The sequence below is a fragment of the Coregonus lavaretus genome (genome assembly GCF_964263955.1).
Source record: "Coregonus lavaretus genome assembly, chromosome: 5".
Lineage (NCBI taxonomy): Eukaryota > Metazoa > Chordata > Actinopteri > Salmoniformes > Salmonidae > Coregonus > Coregonus lavaretus.
The window spans coordinates 3,888,124-3,910,470 of NC_139992.1; the positions used below are offsets into that span (position 1 = coordinate 3,888,124).

At 48.8% G+C, this 22,347-nt stretch overlaps 1 protein-coding gene across 1 annotated transcript in view; it reads right to left on the minus strand.

Moving 5' to 3' along the window:
• Positions 1-4,965: 4,965 nt before the first annotated feature.
• LOC311129754 (FHF complex subunit HOOK-interacting protein 1B-like) overlaps positions 4,966-22,347 on the minus strand; it is a 32,503-nt gene continuing 15,121 nt past the window's right edge. Inside the window, exons 4-11 of the mRNA XM_084162180.1 lie at positions 16,325-16,570; positions 15,923-16,090; positions 15,011-15,090; positions 14,694-14,863; positions 8,286-9,692; positions 7,601-7,779; positions 6,892-7,054; positions 4,966-5,666 (exon numbers count right to left, since the gene is read on the minus strand). Coding sequence (XP_084018306.1) covers positions 5,362-5,666; positions 6,892-7,054; positions 7,601-7,779; positions 8,286-9,692; positions 14,694-14,863; positions 15,011-15,090; positions 15,923-16,090; positions 16,325-16,570 — 2,718 coding nt within the window. The 3' untranslated portion in view covers positions 4,966-5,361. The remainder of the gene's footprint in view (positions 5,667-6,891; positions 7,055-7,600; positions 7,780-8,285; positions 9,693-14,693; positions 14,864-15,010; positions 15,091-15,922; positions 16,091-16,324; positions 16,571-22,347) is intronic.

Below are 22,347 nucleotides of genomic sequence, written 5' to 3' on the forward strand. Positions count from 1 at the left end.
CTTACTAATCAGTGACCTTTTTTAATCAATCAAGTCCAAGGGAGTGAAAAAACTCAGCCCTACGTGAAATGAGTTTGACACGTGTTCTATAGATCAACTAATACACCAACAGTGGAGAATGTTCTAGATCAGGGTTGACTCCAGGACCCCCAACAGCACACATTTTTTGTTGTTGCCCCGGACAAGTACACCTGATTCAACTCGTCAACTAATCATCAAGCCCTTGATGAGTTGAATGAGGTGAGTTCGTCTGAGGCTACAACAACAAAAAAAAGTGTGATGTAGGGGGATACTGGAGGACTGGAGTTGGGAAACACTGTTCTAGATCAACCAAACACACTGACAGTGGTGAATGTTCTAGATATACATATATTTCACTCTCACCATCCCAGTGCTCTGAGCTAGGCTAATAAGCAAGAGTTTGAGTCAGTTGAGTATCTGTAGAATGTTCCGCTGTGAAAGAGAGTACACCCTCACACCCGCTTAGAGAGAATGAATTATTAAAAGGAGAACAGAGGGTGAAAGACAGGAAAAGCTCATCTCTTAGGTGGGAAGCTCATCTCTTAGGTGGGAAGCTCATCTCTTAGGTGGGAAGCTCATCTCTTAGGTGGGATATGTACATCAACTCTTGTGTGGTGTGTCACAATTGAAAGTGGAGAGAAAAGCCACAATAAAAAGAGATCAGGACAATCCATACTGCTAGGTAAAACATTTATAAATTAATAAAAACGTTCCCTTTTTTAGTGTTTCTTACAGATTTTTCCCCACAAGGTTTTTTGTTTTTGTTTCATTTGTTTGTTTTTTTCTCTTTTAATTATAGAAAAATATTTCAGACATTCATTTCGCATGTGTTTCATTCAGTCCTGTTGATTAATTCATATGCCCCTGTATTCCTAAGACCCATTGGTTTATACATTATTTACAGATTAACTCAGTCCATCTCCCGTTTCAGCCTTGGCGTTGGAACACCAGAGCATGTTTGCATAGATTCCAGGAGAGATCTATCAGGGCAAGTCTATCCATCCTTTCACAATACAGGAAAAAAGTGAGGAAGAACAGCTGACATAATTTCCAGAAAACTACACTTAAAAATCAAAACGGTTTGAATCACACAGTGAGAGGTGTTCAGCTCTCTTGTGGTTTTTCTAGTCAATTGGAACGGTTACCACATCCTCTCCAACACAGTTTAAATAAAAGATGAGCAGTTAATAGGAAGTCATGAAGTTACAGTAGAGGATCTTTCTCAAACCTCTACTGCATGGCATTTTGTGGAGTGGCCGGCTGGCAGTTACAGAGACTGGGCTGTAAGAGGGAGAGAGGCTGAGGAAGATTACTGCTGCCGTGCACACAGGTCAATACTAAAAAGACAAAACCTGGAAAGAGCTGAACACGCTCACAAAACATCAAAAACAATCAATACAATTGAAATAGTTGCTTGAATTTCTTAGCATTTTCATTTTCCTTATTGTAAAAATGGTTAATTAACATGGTGAAACAATGTATTGAGACAAAATAAAAAAATAAAACAGAATGAAAAAGGGATAGCCCAGTCAAGGTAAATATCTGACGTCTGAACCTTGCATTTCTTTCTAGAGAGAACTTAGCGGATCACATTGGAGAGGTGAATGAACAGACAGACTGGGAAGGTTAGCAGGTCACATTGGAGGGGTGAATGAACGGACAGACTGGGAAGGTTAGCAGGTCACATTGGAGGGGTGAATGAACGGACAGACTGGGAAGGTTAGCGGGTCACATTGGAGAGGTGAATGAACAGACAGACTGGGAAGGTTAGCAGGTCACATTGGAGGGGTGAATGAACAGACAGACTGGGAAGGTTAGCAGGTCACATTGGAGGGGTGAATGAACGGACAGACTGGGAAGGTTTGGGGATTGACGGATTGAGGGACGGGATGGCGTTTTGGAAAACACTGCAGAACTTCACTTTCCTCTCCCTCCTCCCTCTCCAACACAGAACCAGCTTGATTATCTGTCTAGCAGAGCTTACCCAGAACCAGCTTGATTATCTGTCTAGCAGAGCTTACCCAGAACCAGCTTGATTATCTGTCTAGCAGAGCTTACCCAGAACCAGCTTGATTATCTGTCTAGCAGAGCTTACCCAGGACCTGCTTGATTATCTGTCTAGCAGAGCTTACCCAGGACCTGCTTGTGGAACTTGCGACTTTTCATACAGATGTTCTTGTTCATATTTGTTTATTGAATTACTGTACTTTTTTTCCCCTCAAACATTTGGTTGCAGCTGTTCGAGAGACTTGGGGAATATCGTCAATTCTGGGGTTAAAATTCTTGAGAGTTACACTCTTATAAAATAAAAGTAACAGCACAGGACATTAAGGGAACTATTGTAGCTTTCATCAAAACATCAAAGTCAACACTCAAGAGTTATGGCATATCCATTTCAATTCTGACAGATGTTTCACTGACAGACCAGGGAGAATGTGGAGCCAAGTTACTAACAATATAGAGGCTGGGTTAGAGATGGACTTTCACATGCACTCACAAAGTTTAAAACAACCTCAACCCTTTGATTAAAAAAATAATCAAATGGAAATTAAAGTAATTAAAGTGTCTTGACAAAGCTTCAAAACACCGTGTGGGCGCAGCTAGCTTCTCAACATGACACATACTATTCAATATGAGATCCACGGAAACACTGACAGGGTCAAGGTTTCTACAGACTAGTTTCCCAGAGAAAACAAGGTCCTCTCTTTACTTGGTACCTCAGAGACAAATAGAATGGCAGATTCTAGCGCTGTATATTACCTATGTAAGGTTAAGTATAACGCTTTTAAAACACCGACTGCGTCATTGCGCAAAATAGTATGCAGCGTCATCTAGATATGTGTGCAACAAAAGTTCAACAGTCACCTTCTGCTACCATTTCTGTCAAGCCGTCTACGCATACAGTTTTAACGCATACGTTCGATAAATCCAACATACGCACCACACAGAACGCACTGCAACTGCCTCTGCAACGCAACGCTGCAAGGCAAAACGCAACATTCCGTTGGAAATGAACGTACTTCTGGTGTACCAAAATGCAATTAGGTGATGAATCTACAATATCATTCCCTTCCAACAGTTGGCCACCAACCGGAAGAATGGCTTTCAGTATGGATAGCCAGTGTGAACTGATAATAGCCCTTAGGAGTGGGACCAATTCTCCCAGGGTTTTGAGAGAGCCCAAACAAAACTGTATAGCCTATTTCACACAACAACAGATTTGATGGACGGTACTTCAGTTTGGTTACTGCAAACAGGAAATCGGATGTGATAATCGTAGTTACATTAAACCAATGTAAAGCTTGGGATCCACTATAGACTTACAGACACCAATATCTCCCGAGGAAAACCAAGAGAGAAAGGAGGTTGAAAGCAACGAGCACGGTTTTCTCCCAGTCTCAGACTACCGATTAACATTCCCATCCCACACTGAACCTTCAGAGGGGTATACTCTACAAAGCAGGATCAATGAGTTAGCCAGCTAACTTTGATAAGCAACCAGAAATAACTATTGATTTTCTGATTCATTAAGAAATCTAAACTTAGATATGCAATTTTGTTGAGTTAATTAGACCTGGCCAATTTCAAGCTTATCTTTCAAAATAATAAATACAAAAATTCAGAATATTTCAGCGAGTTAGCTGGCTAACTCATTGATCCTGCTTTGTAGTTACACCTGAGCATTGCCGTTTTTTCTACGATAGAACAGAACCACCGCCTTTCCTCTGGCAACACTAGGTGCACGAACAGATACACTGCATGGTGCACACACACACACACACGTTGATGTTTTGCTCCCACATGGCATTGATATGTCTTAAAAATGTTTAATTTTTTAAAATAAATACAAATAAATCTAAAATGACGATAAAACATGAGGTTGTAAATACAAATATCAAAATCCACTTTTGTTTTCCAGTACACAGTACAGAGGGAGGATCCTCTCTACGGTCTCCTTCCCTTTTCCAGACCTCATCTCTCCATCTCTCCCTCCCCCATCTCTCCTTCCCTCCCTCCCCCATCTCTCCTTCCCTCCCTCCCCCATCTCTCCCTCCCCCCCTACCCCATCTCCCACCCTCCCTCCCCCATCTCCCCTTCCCTCCCTCCCCCATCTCTCCTTCCCTCCATCCCCCATCTCCACATCTCTCCCTCCCCCATCTCTCCTTCCCTCCCTCCCCATCTCTCCTTCCCTCCCTCCCCCATCTCCCACCCTCCCTCCCCCATCTCTCCTTCCCTCCCTCCCCCATCTCCCACCCTCCCTCCCCCATCTCTCCCTCCCCCATCTCTCCTTCCCTCCCTCCCCCATCTCTCCCACCCTCCCTCCCCCATCTCTCCTTCCCTCCCTCCCCCATCTCTCCTTCCCTCCCTCCCTGTTAAATCTCCCAAGCTGAGGTGACGCGTTTAAAAACAAAAAAAGGTGTCTTCTTGAGATGCTGAGCCCATTGGCCGGTTCCCTTCCTGTTGTGTCCACAATTATAATAATATCACAACTATACAGTCGAGACGGTCAGAGCTGAGTAGCAGAGTTTACTAACCAGTTTCAGCGCTCTGCAAATTCTGTACCGAACGGAGAAAATCAAAAGTTGTGGGTCTTTTTGTCAGATTTTCTAAAAAAAAGACGGAAGCTTTAACCTTGTTCTCCTTTGAGCTGGAAAAAGTCTGATGAGCATCATTCACTAGAGAGGGGAGAGAGGTGACTCGGCACCATGTACGAATGTGGTGCTGCTCTATGCTGCCACCTATGGCATGGTATGGTATGTCCACTACAGATCACTCTCCAGATCTGACATTTAGTGTGTATAATATATATATGTCCACATAAATATTATATACATGATATGCACAGTATCATAACATTTTATATATACTTTTTCCATACAAAAACTGAAATTCCCTTCTTGTTTTCTCATTGTCCGAATGAACCGTGTGTCCCCCCCCCCCCCCCCCTCTCCCTCTCTCGTCTCTTCACTGCAGCGCTCAGCCCAGTCCGTGGTCCACTCTGCCCCCTGCAGGCAGAAGGGGGTAAATGGTAGCTGCACCATGAGGTCAGGGTGAAAGCCTCTCGGTGCAGGAGTACTGATCTAGAATCAGCCATACAATCTTATTCATTATTGATCTAAAAGTCAAAATTGACGCTAGATCAGTTCTTCTACTCAGGACGCTTTGTGGATACAGGCCCCAGACCTCGTGTACAATATATTTTAACAACGGGTAGAAAGGAACTCCCTCCAGACAATGCTTACACCAATCCAATGCTTTTCAATCCATGACAGGGAGTGTGTGCAAGTCCACTCTTCTGAGGAGGAGGGTTGAAAATTGGGTTGCAACCTTTAAAAAATGTCACTCCTCAGTGTCGTGGCTCTGGAGGAAGGGCACGGAGACGGCGTGCTCCTGGGCCAGAGCAGCCAGCTCCTTGAGGAACTCGGAGAAGATTACGGCGCAGTAGACTGCGTTCTTCACCCTCAGAGCCTCCGCCTGCTTCTCCAGCCCCGACGCCCCTGCCCCGCCCCGGAACAGGGCGCTGTGCAGCGATTGGCCGCCGTCTCGTACGTGGGCCAGGGCGAGCTGGGCGGCGTGGCGTGCCCGCGTGGGGCTGTTGGTGTGGCGAAGGATCAGGTCGCCTAGCGAGGGTTTCCGGCTCTTCACTGGAGAAGAGACAGAGACACACAGCACAGCATGTGGTTAGGATAGGACAGGTAGACTGACCCAACAGATAGACAGTGGATAGGACAGGTAGACTGACAACAGACAGACAGTGGATAGGACAGGTAGACTGACAACAGACAGACAGTGGATAGGACAGGTAGAATGACAACAGACAGACAGTGGATAGGACAGGTAGACTGACACAACAGATAAGTAAATAACATTATTTATTATTTTATTTATTTTGACCCCGTTTTCTCCCCAATTTCATGATAGCCGATTGGTAGTTACAGTCTTGTCCCATCGCTGCAACTCCAACAGACACAGGAGAGGCGAAGGTCGAGAGCCATATGTCCTCCGAAACACGACCCTGCCAAGCCACACTGCTTCTTGACACACTGCTCGCTTAGCCCGGAAGCCAGCCGCACCAATGTCTCAGAGGAAACAACGTCCAACTGGCGCCCGGCCCGCCACAAGGAGCCGCTAGAGTGCGATGGGACAAGGAAATCCCGGCCGGCCGGCCAAACCCTCCCCTAACCCGGACAGTCTACCTACCTGTCCTATCCACTGTCTCTATTGGATCAGGTGGTCCTCTGTAGCTCAATTGGTAGAGCATGGCGCTTGTAACGCCAGGGTAGTGGGTTCGATCCCCGGGACCACCCATACGTAACAAATGTATGCGCACATGACTGTAAGTCGCTTTGGATAAAAGCGTCTGCTAAATGGCTTATTATATTATATAACGCTGGGCCAATTGTGCGCCGCCTCATGGGTCTCCCGGTCACGGCCGGCTGCGACAGAGCCTGGGATCGAACCCGGGTCCGTTATGACGCCTCACTACAGACATTTCTGACAGATGCAAATACAGACATGGTTTCACAGCAGCTGCCTTCAACTGTTTGTTTGTGTGGCCAGAACACACAGGCCAGTCTGAGCCTGATTCCCCCTGGTGAGGAGATGTGTCTTTATAAGATGTAATCAGCTCTCCTGCTGCCTACCCTGTCCCAGTCCCTTTCAGTAACCCTGGGAACAGGGTTGAAAAATGTATGCACTCACTAACTGTAAGTCGCTCTGGATAAGAGCGTCTGCTAAAATGACTAAAAAAATGTAAACAGAACAGCTGTCCAGATTTGACCAAATCAACTCCAACACAGCCTCTCTGCATTATTCATTCTCTCTAGAACTCCCATGGACTACTACAGGCTGTGTGCCCCTCTCACCCACCCAGAGAATCAGAGCGTCGCAGGGTGGGCACCCCCATGGGTGAGTCGGCCCAGTCCACCTTGCCCCTGGCAGCCAGGTAGCGCTGGGCTTTCTTCAGCATGGCAGGGAAGTCCTCGTGGGACGCAGCAAACATCTCAATGCGGTTCTTCACTGAGCCCAGAACCTGAGGGAGGGAGAAGAGGCATGGCAGAGAGAGAGAGAGAGAGAGAGAGAGAGAGAGAGAGAGAGAGAGAGAGAGAGAGAGAGAGAGAGAGAGAGAGAGAGAGAGAGAGAGAGAGAGAGAGAGAGAGAGAGAGAGAGAGAGAGAGAGGCATGGGAGGGAGGGAGAGAGAGAGAGGAGGCATGAGAGAGAGAGAGAGAGAGGAGGCATGGGAGAGAGAGAGAGAGAGGAGGCATGGGGGGAGAGAGAGAGATAGGAGGCATGGGGGAGAGAGAGAGATAGGAGGCATGGGGGGAGAGAGAGAGAGAGGAGGAATGGGGGGAGAGAGAGAGAGAGAGAGAGAGAGAGAGAGAGAGAGAGAGAGAGAGAGAGAGAGAGAGAGAGGAGGCATGGGGAGAGTTAGGGTTAGAGTTAGGGAACATAGTGATCCTTCCTACCAGTGTGAGAGATTTGACACTGGGTTAGAGTTAGGGAACATAGTGATCCTTCCTACCAGTGTGAGAGATTTGACACTGGGTTAGAGTTAGGGAACATAGTGATCCTTCCTACCTGTATGAGAGATTTGACGCTGGGCTGGAACACCATGTTGGTGTTGAGGAGGAAGGATCGGAGCAGGGGCTGAGGGTAGCAAGCAAGCTGGCCCAGAATCCCTGTCAGCAGGATGTTCACATACAGAGAGTTCTGGAGCATGTTCTCCAGCTTGGCAAACAGAACCACCATAAACGGACCTGTGGGAGAGGGAGCCAGAGAGAGGGAGAGAGATATCAGAAGTGAGAAGTGATACGTTGCACCAGATTTAGCTAACAGCTCATTTAAATCTGAAGTCCCTGGGAGAGAAAAAGAGGGAGAGCGAGGAAGAGAGAGGGGAGCGAGAATGTGAGAATGGAGGGAGGAAGGGTGCATATGCACACTAATGGAAGGCAAGATCCAACAAGAAAAAAAAAACAGGTAACACTAAATATCAAAAGGAAGCAACAGTCAATAATTATTTCCTTTGCACTGTGCAGCAACACCATCCAACGTCAAACATCAAAAGAGCAAGTCAACAAAAAGAAAACATAAAACCAACAAAAGTAAAATAATGGAGCAGCATCCAACCTCACGCAAAATCCTCCAACATCAAACACCTATTCAATATCTGAGAACTGACATCTTAACACACATAAGCGAACAGTAGACAACACCTAATAGACTAACAAACAAAACCATTCAGCTCTCTGGTGGTCTTTCTCACCTGTGTAGGGCTGAGAGGATGACTGTCCTAGAGGCCTGGCAGGGCTGAACATCCCCACAGCTGACCCCTCTCCCTTGGGCTCTGCTCCAGCCCCTACCCCGCTCCCCATCAGGTCAGCGTCCAGGGGCGAGGGTGGTTCCTCTGAGTGGGGGTCTCTGGTGGTCTCCTCCAGCTGTCTGAGAAGCCCCGCCCCTCTGCTCCTCTCCCTCACCCTCTCCTCCAGCTCCCGGAGCTCCTGGGTGAAGGCCTCGATGCTGATGCCCTGGCCGTTGGAGTCCCCAGGCCCCTGCTGCCCCCCCTCCCCCGGCCCAGCCCCATCCAGGAGCTCAGAGATCAGCCGCTCCACTGCTTCTGACTGGTTAGAGAGCATTGCATCTGGAGGTCCCGATCCAGGGCCGGGTGCCGCAGCGTGGGGAGTAGGCCTGTCGTTGGAGGAGTTGGTATGGGGTTCTGAAGGCAGTGAAGCAGGCTGATGCTGGGTGGGACTCTGTTTCTGTGGTGGAAGACCTCTGGAGCTTTCCGCAGCCCCACTCCCATTCCCTTCACTGTAGAAGCCCTGGGCAGGGGTAGGGGCCTGGGTAGGGCAGGCACCCACGCCCCCATTCTGACTAGAGTCCCCCCCAGCAGGGTGCCGCTGCTCACCCAATTCTCTCTTCACCTTCTTAACCTTCATCCCTCCATCCTGGCTGTCCATACACCCGTCCCCCTGCCCCCCCAACGACGTCCCGTTGAAGACGGCCTGCTGAGGTCCCTTGGTGGGGGCGGAGTGGAGGTGGGGGTCAGCGGAGGGGGCAGAATCAGGAGGGAGAAGGAGAGGTTTGGGGAGGGGGACCTCCTCTCTCTGCAGGCTGCGTTTCTTGGTGCGGGGTGTGAGGCTGATACAGCTGTTCTTACCGATGGTGACGTCCCACTCTCCACTGTCCCTCTCTGTACTGCTCCACTCTGACCGCGCTGCTGCCACCACTGCTGCCCTCTGCTGGCCGGGGGAGTTAATACCTCCTCCATTTCCACCTCCTCCTCCCTGCTGGAATGAGAAGTGCTCTGGGAACAAGGCCAGGGAGGGGTTGGAGGTGGGGGGCGGTAGAGGGGCAGTGTTGGGTGAGGGGTCCTCGCCGTCGTAGGGGGCTGACCAGTTCCGGCAGGCCCAGGAGCACAGCTCTACCCCCCTACGGGCGTCCCTGAGGTACTCTAGGTACCCCGACTCCCAGTCCAGCCCCTCTGGGACGGGGTGCATGGGGCTGTCTGGGGACAGGGGGGTGTTGGGGCCGGCACCAGGCGACGAGGGGATCGTCTCTGTGGGGGACGAGGGACCTCCCCCAGTGCTCTGCTGGCGCATGAAGAGGGCCAAGCGGGACGGAGTGCTGGGTTTGTGGTGTACTGGAGACTCTGAGCTGGGACTGTTCAGGACTAGAGACAGTGGGAGGCAGACAGACAGGGGGAGACAGACAGCCAGACGGGGGGAGGCAGCCAGCCAGACGGGGGGAACGTCAGTCATTGTTATACTTAATGGAGATATACATTTAAAACATTTAGATATAAATCTAAGTAGTGAGTCACAAACAAAAGGTGTTGTGCAAATATACAATGCAACTTTTAAACAAAAATTTGTCTAAAAATAAAGTTTTATTTTGAATTTTAGGAACCCTTTAGGTATTTTTTTTTTTAAATATAATTTCATAAAATATTGAATTTGGCCTTTACTAAAATAGCCCATAGAAATGCACTGAATAACATTCATAATTGGCAAAAAAGCGCTTGCTGGCTATCTGGAGGGGGGGCGCTTGCTGGGGGGGGGGGGAATATATATATATATATTTTTTTTTTTATTGAGTGCAGAGACATCATTCAGAATGGGATTCTGGTGTAATATGCTTTGGTGTGTGGAGTGTTTTCTAATATGCTTTAGACATATTTGCATATTGCATTATAGTCAAATCGCAAGTGATGACTCAGCAAAATGTGACAACCTCATACATTCTGTACATGGATAATGCATTGAAGGGGCAATAAAACATTCAAGTTAAAATACAAGCAAAACACATTTCACATTTACCTTAGGAGAATAAGTGGACTAAGGGGACACTCAAACACAAAGTGAGGTAATAGAGAGCGTGTGTGGGAGGTAATAGAGAGCGTGTGTGTGAGGTAATAGAGAGCGTGTGTGTGAGGTAATAGAGAGCGTGTGTGTGTGTGAGGTAATAGAGAGCGTGTGTGTGTGTGAGGTAATAGAGAGCGTGTGTGTGTGTGAGGTAATAGAGAGCGTGTGTGTGTGAGGTAATAGAGAGCGTGTGTGTGTGAGGTAATAGAGAGCGTGTGTGTGTGAGGTAATAGAGAGCGTGTGTGTGTGAGGTAATAGAGAGCGTGTGTTTGTGTGAGGTAATAGAGAGCGTGTGTTTGTGTGAGGTAATAGAGAGCGTGTGTTTGTGTGAGGTAATAGAGAGCGCGTGTGTGTGTGAGGTAATAGAGAGCGTGTGTGTGAGGTAATAGAGAGCGTGTGTGTGAGGTAATAGAGAGCGTGTGTGTGAGGTAATAGAGAGCGCGTGTGTGTGTGTGAGGTAATAGAGAGCGCGTGTGTGTGAGGTAATAGAGAGCGCGTGTGTGTGTGTGAGGTAATAGAGAGCGCGTGTGTGTGAGGTAATAGAGAGCGTGTGTGTGAGGTAATAGAGAGCGCGTGTGTGTGTGTGAGGTAATAGAGAGCGCGTGTGTGTGAGGTAATAGAGAGCGTGTGTGTGTGAGGTAATAGAGAGCGTGTGTGTGTGAGGTAATAGAGAGCGTGTGTGTGTGAGGTAATAGAGAGCGTGTGTGAGGTAATAGAGAGCGCGTGTGTGTGAGGTAATAGAGAGCGTGTGTGTACTACGGATGACCTGCCTTACGCCGGTCCTTGGCAGGCAGGTCACTGGTCTCTGAAGGGGGACTTGAAGAGGGACAGGTTGTCTTGCAGTGATAATACGGTTAGTGCACCCATGATCCTTTGTATCCAGGGTGTGATGAGGATGATTTCTCAAGCTTGCCCACAATTATTTTATGGGATTGATTTTTTGCTAGCCCCCTCCAGATAGCCAGCAAGCCCCCCCCCCCCCCCCCCCTCCAGATAGCCAGCAAGCACCCCCCTCCAGCCGGCCAGACAGCCCCCCTCCAGATGGCCAGACAGCCCCCCCTCCAGATGGCCAGACAGCCCCCCCTCCAGATGGCCAGCCAGCCCCCCCCTCCAGCTGCCAGCCCCCCCCAGATGGCCAGCCCCCCCAGATGGCCAGCCAGCCTGCGCCCCCAGATGGCCAGCCAGCCTTCCCCCCCCCCCCCCCCTCCCCTCCAGATGGACAGCAAGCCAGCACCCCTCCCCCCCAGATGGCCAGCCAGCACGCACCCCCCCAGTTAATATGTAGAATTACAGGAAATTAGCTAAAAATAAAAACTCAGCCTCATGGTAAAATGTGCAGATTAGAATGACAAACTATAAAAACTGCACATTTTTCTCTCTGCCACATGAGAAAATGAAATGTGTAGAATTGCAGGGAAATGAGGGCCAGAACGGATTTAGGGGGAGGAGCCAATCTCCTGATTCTGTAGCGTGAGGCAGCTTGATGTACAAGTACACCCCCTGAACAGAACGCTAATCTGTCGTAAGGCCTTACCCACAATCCATCTTCTTAATGCTGAGTGCCAAGCAGACGCATCAGCTCACATTTTTATAATGACTAATAGTAGCAGTAGTGTAGAATGCCCAAAGTCACTACTGCAGTAGTGAGGAAAGGAAGCTGGGAAAGGAGGAAAGGGATCTAGGAAAGAAAGGAGGAAAGGAATAAAAGTATATAGGAAAGGAGGAGAGGAAAGGAAGCTAGGGAAGGAAAGAGAGCAAGGAAAGGAAGCTAGAGAAGGAAAGAGCAAGGAAAGGAGGAATGGAAGCTAGGAAAGGATAGAAGGAAAGAGAGCTAGGAAAGGAGGGGAGGAAAGGATGGAAGAAAGACAATTCATCTAGAAAAGGAGGAGAGGAAAGGAAGCTAGGAAAGGAGGAGAGGAAAGGAAGCTAGGAAAGGAGGAATGGAAGATGGTAAGACCAAGGAAAAGTAGCTAGGAAAGGATAGGAGACAAGGTAGCTAGGAAAGGAAACTAGGAAAAAATAAGAAAATAAGTTAGGAAATAAAGGGAATAAGGAAATAACACTAGAAAAGGGGGAGAGGGGTCTAGAAAAGGGAGAGAAGGGTCTAGAAAAGGGGGAGAGGGAAGGGAACTAGGGAAGTAAAGGGAGCATGAAAAGGAGGAAAGGAAGATGACTAGGAGGAAAGGATAGAAGGAAAGAGAGCTAGGGAAAGGAGTGGACGAAAAGAAGGAAAGGGATCAAGGATCGGAGATAAGGAAGCTAGGAAAGGAGGAGAGGCAGTCAGGGAAGGAAAGGGAGCAAGGGATGGAGGAAAGGGAGCAAGGGATGGAGGAAAGGGAGCAAGGGATGGAGGAAAGGAAGCTAGGAAAGGAGGAGAGGAAGTCAGGGAAGGAAAGGGAGCAAGGAATGGAGGAAAGGAAGCTTGGATAGGAAGAAAGGAAAGAGATAAGTAAAGGAGGGGAGGAAACGAAGGAAAGGGATCAAGGAAAGAAAGCTAAGAAAGAAGGAAATTAAGCTAGGAAAGGAAGCTAAGATACCAAACAGATCCGTTTCTAAAAGTAATTGTGATACACACTCAAATGGCCAGTTAATTAGACACACCAGCCCCTTCACGAAAATGGTTAGCTCCTACCGACAGTGAGTCACTTTAGAATGGGCAACACTAGTGACCTTAAGCAACTTTGAACGTGGTATGATCGCCGGTTCCAGTATCTCAGAAACGTCCGGCCTCTTGGACTTGTCTAGGGTTTAACGAGAACGGTGCGACAAACAAAACAAAGAAACTTCCAGTCAGCTGCAAAAAACAGCTTGTTGATGACAGAGGTCAAAAGGAGAACGGCAAGAATGGTGCAAGCTAACAGGCGGACCACAAACAGGCAAATAACAGCGCAGTACAACAGTTGTGTGCAGAACGGCATCTCGGAACGCACATCTCGTCGATCATTGTCATGGATGGGCTATTGCAGCAGACGACCACACCGGGTTCTACTCCTATCAGCTAAGAAGAGTCTCCAGTGGGCACGCAATCGCCAACACTGGACAATTGAGGAGTGGAAAAACATTGCCTGGTTCGACGAATCACAGTTCCTGTTGCGTCATGCTGATGGCAGAGTCAGGATTTGGCATAAGCGGCATGAGTCCATGGCCCAATCCTGCTTGGTTTCAATGGTACAAGGCTGGTGGTGGTGGTGTAATGTTTTGCTGGCACACGTTAAGTCCCTTGATACCAATTGAGCAACGTTTAAACGCCACAGCGTATCTAAAACATTGTTGCTGACCAGGTGCATCCCTTCATGGCTACAGGATGGTCCGACCCGGTACTAGATGGGTGTACCTAATGAACTGGCTGCTGAGTGTACCCATTTCTCATATTTTTATGAAAACTGAGGATGTCCTAATCTGGATTCTGTATCTTAAATCTGCACCAACTGACCTGTAAAACGCAACTCACAAATGTAATCTGCGGAGTCACAAATGTTGTCACATTCACAAAAACATATTTGACCACTTAGTTAGTTAGCAATTGCACTGGTGTTAGTTAGAAACTTCTTTCAATCTGCATGCAGAGTAATGAAAATGGTTTCCACAAGATGATCTGACTGGGGAAGTAGAGAAAGGGCCTCATTGCCAAAATCCCAAAGTTTCCCTTGAAAAAGTTACATTCTATATTTGCACAACACATCTTTTGTTTGTGAATCACTACTTATACTGAACAAAAATATCAACGCAACATGCAACAATTTCCAAGATTTAACTGAGTTCATATAAGGAAATCAGCCAATATAAATAAATTCTTTAGGCCCTAATCTATGGATTTCACATGACTGGGCAGGGGAGCAGCCATGGGTGGGCCTTGAAGGGCATAGGCCCACCCACTGGGGAGCCAGGCCCAGCCAATCAGAATGAGTTTTTCCCCCAGAAAAGCCTCAGCCCTCCACCTCAGACGGTGAAGCAGCTGGATGTGGCAGTACTGGGCTGGTTTGGTTACACTTGGTCTGCGGTTGTGAGGCCGGTTGGACGTACTGCCAAATTCTCTAAAAACAAACTTTACATGTTGCGTTTATATTTTTGTTCAGTGTATATATTTGAAACATTGATCAAAACCAATCTCCATAATACTTTATAATGTGCACTTATAGTTAAAACTGAAGGTCAACTCTGTCCAAATCTTTAACACAACACCACGGTTTACACAACAAATGTATGCTTGTATTGTGCATTGAAAAGGTACATTGTAGGTTGCTCTGGATAAGACTGAATGAGTGAAATGATCAGTAGAAACCATGGTTAGTGGCCTGTCCGTCAGTTACCTTTCCCCCAAAGGGCGGGTTCTTCCTCCTGCTCAGCAGAGGGCAGTGTGCTAAGGCGGCAGCAGTCTGGGATGAGGGACAGGAACTTGTCAGCTGATTTACCATAGAGATCTGTCTCCCTGACGGCACGCCTCTGACTCAACATCACATGGGTACAGGGCAGCAGATACCTGTCATAATAATAATAATAATAATAATAATAATAATAATAATAATAATAATAATAATAATAATAGATTTCATGTAATTTTAATTTGCTGTAGGACAACAATACACTGTTACTATACTGCTACTAATGAGAATGTAACAGCTTCTACCTGAGAACGAGCTGCAACATGAGGTCTTCACAGTTGAGAGAGAGCAGAGTCTTGAATAGGCTCAGAGACACCATACACAGCTGTGGGACAGAAACAGACACCAGAACATTAGCCACAGGTAGAGACACCATACACAGCTGTGGGACAGACACAGACACCAGAACATTAGCCACAGGTAGAGACACCATACACAGCTGTGGGACAGACACAGACACCAGAACATTAGCCACAGGTAGAGACACCATACACAGCTGTGGAACAGACACAGACACCAGAACATTAGCCACAGGTAGAGACACCATACACAGCTGTGGGACAGACAGACACCAGAACATTAGCCACAGGTAGAGACACCATACACAGCTGTGGGACAGACAGACACCAGAACATTAGCCACAGGTAGAGACACCATACACAGCTGTGGGACAGAAACAGACACCAGAACATTAGCCACAGGTAGAGACACCATACACAGCTGTGGAACAGACACAGACACCAGAACATTAGCCACAGGTAGAGACACCATACACAGCTGTGGGACAGACACAGACACCAGAACATTAGCCACAGGTAGAGACACCATACACAGCTGTGGGACAGACACAGACACCAGAACAACATGAGCTGCAGGGTAGAGAGAGAACCAGTCACAGGACGGAAGCCAAATACGTGCTTGCAATATATATATCTGCGTTCGGGCCCCATTTCCTACATGAACTTTTGAAATTCATTTTACTTACTACAGCCGATATTGTATGCGGTTGTCTCACCCAGCTGCCTTTTGATGACACTAACTGTAAGTCGCTTTAGATAAGATTGTCTGCTAAATGACTAAAATGTAAAATTCTCCCTCTCCCTCCCAGAGGAGCCTTAGTACTGTACACCCACCCCCCTCAATACTATAGCACTGACCCTTGAGTTGCTGCTGATGCGCGTTAGCAACGTGTCCAGGATGGTGTCGTTGTCATGGCGATGCATGAGGATGAAGCGCAGGAAGGTTTTAAGGAGAGCCGTTTCCGTGATGCTGCGCAGGAACAGATCCAGGTAGGCTGTACTGGCTATCATCTCATCTACAGATGACTGGAAAGAGGGCGGGAGGGTAAATATTAAAAAAATAATTTGGATGTTGGCAGCCAAAACGACATGTTTTAAAAGAGAAGAGTAATAACATCACATTTTGAATACTGAGCGTCGTCGCCGGCTGGAGCAGCCTAGTAGCTCCTACTTTTAATTATCTAATCAATTCTATCAATCAATCAACCAGCGAGAGTGACGCTCAGGCTAGCCAATCAGAGAGTCCCCCCCCCCCCCTACCTTGTGTAGGGCGGGTCCCATGACAGGGACCAGGAAGCCGTTGTGTACGTAGTCGACCAGCTGGCTGCGCACCAGAGGGTGTGACACCTGAATGACAGCATTACAGAACTCCAGAGAGTTCATGAAGAGCACCAGAGAGGAAACGCCCATCCAGTCCTCCCTCCGCAGAGCGTGCCAGTCATCGCCCCGTACCTCGATCTTCCTCGGCAGGGAGGAGTAGAGAGCACTCAGGCCTGTGGCCAGCACCTGGGGGTGGGAAGAGGTCAGTGGATGTTTAGGACTGAATTTAAAAAAAGGAGGTGAAAGATTCATTTTGACAAGGCTGTATACGTGTCAAAATAAGGGAAAGCAGGCATGTCGGCAGCACAAACAAACATTCAGGGGGAAATACTAACAGTTCTGATCAAATAAGGGACGGAGGAAGATGACATTTCTGGGAGATATACACATGTTCTGGAAAAACAGGTCTCAGGACAGTCTCTAAAGGCAAATGTGTTCACCGTTTCATCTGAAAAACTGTCTCTGGTCATGCCGGACTGGTTTAATAACGCCACAGCCCCTTGGAGAGCAGCTAGCCAAGACAGGCTTGTGGACTTTGGCCCCCCAAGTTTTGTGAGCAAAAATATCATAAATATTATATTTGGCCCCCCAAGGTTTTCAAGAGAAAAAAAAATGATATATATATATATATATATATATATACACACATAATTATAAATAATTTGTATGCTGCAAATTGACCCGCAAGAAGCCCAAGCAGATATATTTGAGTAAAACCTAATCAATTCAAACTTGACTATAAAAAGACTATAAAAACACCAGGAAATCAGCTCCAAGTGATTTTAATTTTGGAAATCTGTTCCCATGTATTCCCACGCATAGTAGAGAGATGTGATCGTATATAAATGTAAGGTTTGAATTGATTAGGTTTTACTCAATTATATCTGCTTGGGCTTCTTGCGGGTCAATTTGTAGCATACAAATTATTTATAATGATGTTCTGGGCCCCCCGACCATCCACTCAATATTATTTTTTTTTTTTACAAATTCAATGCAATTTTTCTGTAAACAAATTAACAAGACTTTCAGCATGCTTATAGAGAAGGGCACTCAACATGTACTGCACTGACACAAATGACTGATGATTGGTTGAAAGAAATTGATAATAAGAAGATTGTGGGAGCTGTACTGCTAGATTTCAGTGCAGCCGTTGATGTTATTGACCATAACCTGTTGGAAAAAAGTATGCGTTATGGCTTTTCAACCTCTGCCATATTGTGGATTCAGAGCTATCTAATAGAACTCAAAGGGTTTTCTTTAATGGAAGCTTCTCTAATGTCAAACATGTAAAGTGTGGTGTACTGAAGGGCAGCTCTCAAGGCCCTCTACTCTTTTCTATTTTTACCAATGACCTGCCACTGGCATTAAACAAAGCATGTGTCCATGTATGCTGATGATTAAACCATATACGCATCAGCAAACACAGCTAATGAAGTCACTGAAACCCTTAACAGTTGCAGTCTGTTTTGGAATGGGTGGCCAGTAATAAACTGGTCCTGAACATCTAAAACTAAGAGCATTGTATTTGGTACAAATCATTCCCTAAGTTCTAGACCTCAGCTGAATCTGGTAATGAATGGTGTGGCTGTTGAACAAGTTGAGGAGACTAAATTACTTGGCGTAGAGGTCAGTCCGTAATAAAGAGATGCTCTGCATTTGACACCACACTCCAAAAAGCAAGTCCTGCAGGCTCTAGTTTAGTCTAATCTTGATTATTGTCAAGTCGTGTGGTCCAGTGCTGCAAGGAAAGACCGAGTTAAGCTGCAGCTGGCCCAGAACAGAGCAGCACATCTTGCTCTTCATTGTAATCAGAGGGCTGATATAAATACTATTCATGCCAGTCTCTCTTGGCTAATAGTTGAGGAGAGACTGACTGCATCACTTCTTTTTATAAGAAACATTCATGTGTTGAAAATCCCAAATTGTTTGCATAGTCAACTTACACACACACACACTTCCCCCACCAGATGTGCCACCAGGGGTCTTTTCACAGCCCTGACACACACACACTTCCCCCACCAGACATGCCACCAGGGGTCTTTTCATAGCCCTGACACACATACACACACTTCCCCCACCAGACGTGCCACCAGGGGTCTTTTCACAGTTCCCAAATACAGAATAAATTCAAGAAAGCGTACAGTATTATATAGAGCCATTATTGCATGGAACTCCATTCCATCTCATATTGCTCAAATAAACAGCAAACCTGGTTTAAAAAAAACAGATAAAGCAACACCTCACAGCACAAGGCCTCTCCTCTATCTGACCTAGATAGTTTGTGTGTATGCATTGATATGTTGGCCACGTCTGCCTTTTTAGTTCTGTCCTTGAGCTGTTCTTATCTATCAATGTTCTGTATTATGTCATGTTTCATGTTTTGTGTGGACCCCAGGAAGAGTAGCTGCTGTTTTTTTCCAACAGCTAAATGGGGATCCTAAAAAAATACCCCCAACAAATACAGAGACTTGGCTGCACACTCTGATCTGCACAGTGCTGCACACTCTGATCTGCACAGTGCTGCACACTCTGATCTGCACAGTGCTGCACACTCTGATCTGCACAGTGCTGCACACTCTGATCTGCACAGTGCTGCACAATCTGATCTGCACAGTGCTGCACACTCTGATCTGCACAGTGCTGCACACTCTGATCTGCAGTGGGAGCTAAACCCCTGGTATTTATAGCCTGACATCTGCACCTTCATTACGCCAGCCTCAACTGGAGCTGGCCTGTTCTGGGGTAAGGGATCATGATCTCACACATGCACAACATCTCCCTCTTATGCAAGCTCATCCATGAGTTCATTGGCACAGAGTTGGGGAGGACAGCCAAGAGGCAGAGTCAAGACACAGCGTCCATCCAGCCCAGATCTGCTGCCCAGAGCAGAGCCACACCACATCTGAGAGAGCAGCCAGGTCTCTGCACAGCAGGCCATGTGGTCAGACCTCTCTCTCTCTCAGAGCTGTCAGTCTGTTACACCAACAACACAGCCTGGACTGGCCTGGAGCTGGCTACCACTGCAGCAGGAGACTGGCCTATAGCTGGCTACCACTGCAGCACGAGACTGGCCTGTAGCTGGCTACCACTGCAGCACGAGACTGGCCTGTAGCTGGCTACCACTGCAGCACGAGACTGGCCTGTAGCTGGCTACCACTGCAGCACGAGACTGGCCTGTAGCTGGCTACCACTGCAGCACGAGACTGGCCTGTAGCTGGCTACCACTGCAGCACGAGACTGGCCTGTAGCTGGCTACCACTGCAGCACGAGACTGGCCTGTAGCTGGCTACCACTGCAGCACGAGACTGGCCTGTAGCTGGCTACCACTGCAGCACGAGACTGGCCTGTAGCTGGCTACCACTGCAGCACGAGACTGGCCTGTAGCTGGCTACCACTGCAGCACGAGACTGGCCTGTAGCTGGCTACCACTGCAGCACGAGACTGGCCTGTAGCTGGCTACCACTGCAGCACGAGACTGGCCTGTAGCTGGCTACCACTGCAGCAGGAGACTGGAAGAGGAGAAAACACAGAATGAAGAGGTTCTGCTTTGTATCTATTCAAGCTAAAACAGGGTCAGAGGTCAAGCTAAAACACAGGGTCAGAGGTCAAGCTAAAACAGGGTCAGAGGTCAAGCTAAAACACAGGGTCAGAGGTCTCCCATGTTATCATTCAGTAACAGAGCATGGGGGCGTCGGACAGACAGACAAGCTCAATCCAACGGTTCAGAGAGGAATCTGGGAGAGGGGAGTACAGGGAGCCAATGGATTGGTCTGTCTACTTCCCCTCATTGACCTTGTGGATTGGGTGTTACGCAAGAGCCTGACTGGTGGTTAAGTCTGAAATGCACCCTGGGTAAACTAACCACACACCATGGGAAGGTCTCAGACAAACAGCAAAGACAAAAAGTATTTTGTTTAACTTTGTCATCGCAAACTAGGCTATATAGCTGGGGTTGACAGTAACGTGGCAGGGCGGAGAAAATCAGAGCAGAGAGTCAGAGTCTTGTTTGAGCTGATTCATGAGCAGGAAGACAAGGGTAGGTGTCAAAGAGGACTGTTTAAAGATTGTCTGTTGGTCTACAGCCCTCTCCCCCCCTGGTCTACAGCCCTCTCCCCCCCCGGTCTACAGCCCTCTCCCCCCCTGGTCTACAGCCCTCTCCCCCCCTGGTCTACAGCCCTCTCCCCCCCTGGTCTACAGCCCTCTCCCCCCCTGGTCTACAGCCCTCTCCCCCCCTGGTCTACAGCCCTCTCCCCCCCGGTCTACAGCCCGCTCCCCCCCTGGTCTACAGCCCTCTCCCCCCCTGGTCTACAGCCCTCTCCCCCCCTGGTCTACAGCCCTCTCCCCCCCTGGTCTACAGCCCTCTCCCCCCCTGGTCTACAGCCCTCTCCCCCCCCTGGTCTACAGCCCTCTCCCCCCCCTGGTCTACAGCCCTCTCCCCCCTGGTCTACAGCCCTCTCCCCCCCTGGTCTACAGCCCTCTCCCCCCCTGGTCTACAGCCCTCTCCCCCCCTGGTCTACAGCCCTCTCCCCCCCTGGTCTACAGCCCTCTCCCCCCCCTGGTCTACAGCCCTCTCCCCCCCTGGTCTACAGCCCTCTCCCCCCCTGGTCTACAGCCCTCTCCCCCCCTGGTCTACAGCCCTCTCCCCCCCTGGTCTACAGCCCTCTCCCCCCCTGGTCTACAGCCCTCTCCCCCCCTGGTCTACAGCCCTCTCCCCCCCTGGTCTACAGCCCTCTCCCCCCCTGGTCTACAGCCCTCTCCCCCCCTGGTCTACAGCCCTCTCCCCCCCTGGTCTACAGCCCTCTCCCCCCCTGGTCTACAGCCCTCTCCCCCCCTGGTCTACAGCCCTCTCCCCCCCTGGTCTACAGCCCTCTCCCCCCCTGGTCTACAGCCCTCTCCCCCCCTGGTCTACAGCCCTCTCCCCCCCTGGTCTACAGCCCTCTCCCCCCCTGGTCTACAGCCCTCTCCCCCCCTGGTCTACAGCCCTCTCCCCCCCTGGTCTACAGCCCTCTCCCCCCCTGGTCTACAGCCCTCTCCCCCCCTGGTCTACAGCCCTCTCCCCCCCTGGTCTACAGCCCTCTCCCCCCCTGGTCTACAGCCCTCTCCCCCCCTGGTCTACAGCCCTCTCCCCCCCTGGTCTACAGCCCTCTCCCCGCCGGTCTACAACTCTGCTGATCCTCTCTGTTAAGTAGGTCAGACTGAAGCTCATCCATTATTCCATCATAGGAGAGTACCTCTACACAGTACAGCAGAGGAGAAGAGGAGAGGTACAGGGAAGAGAGGAGTGGAGAGCCAACCACATACTGCAAACAAACAGACTGAGCAGTACAGACACAGACAGCATTAAACAGCAGTGCAGCACAGACACAGCCAACCCTAGCCAGTCGCTACACAGCCAACCCTAGCCAGTCGCTACACAGCCAACCCTAGCCAGTCGCTACACAGCCAACCCTAGCCAGTCGCTACACAGCCAACCCTAGCCAGTCGCTACACAGCCAACCCTAGCCAGTCGCTACACAGCCAACCCTAGCCAGTCGCTACACCGCCAACCCTAGCCAGTCGCTACACCGCCAACCCTAGCCAGTCGCTACACCGCCAACCCTAGCCAGTCGCTACACCGCTAACCCTAGCCAGTCGCTACACCGCTAACCCTAGCCAGTCATTACACCGCTAACCCTAGCCAGTCGCTACACCGCTAACCCTAGCCAGTCATTACACCGCTAACCCTAGCCAGTCATTACACCGCTAACCCTAGCCAGTCGCTACACCGCTAACCCTAGCCAGTCATTACACCGCTAACCCTAGTCAGTCATTACACCGCTAACCCTAGCCAGTCATTACACCGCTAACCCTAGCCAGTCATTACACCGCTAACCCTAGCCAGTCATTACACAGCTAACCCTAGCCAGTCGCTACACAGCTAACCCTAGCCAGTCGCTACACAGCCAACCCTAGCCAGTCGCTAC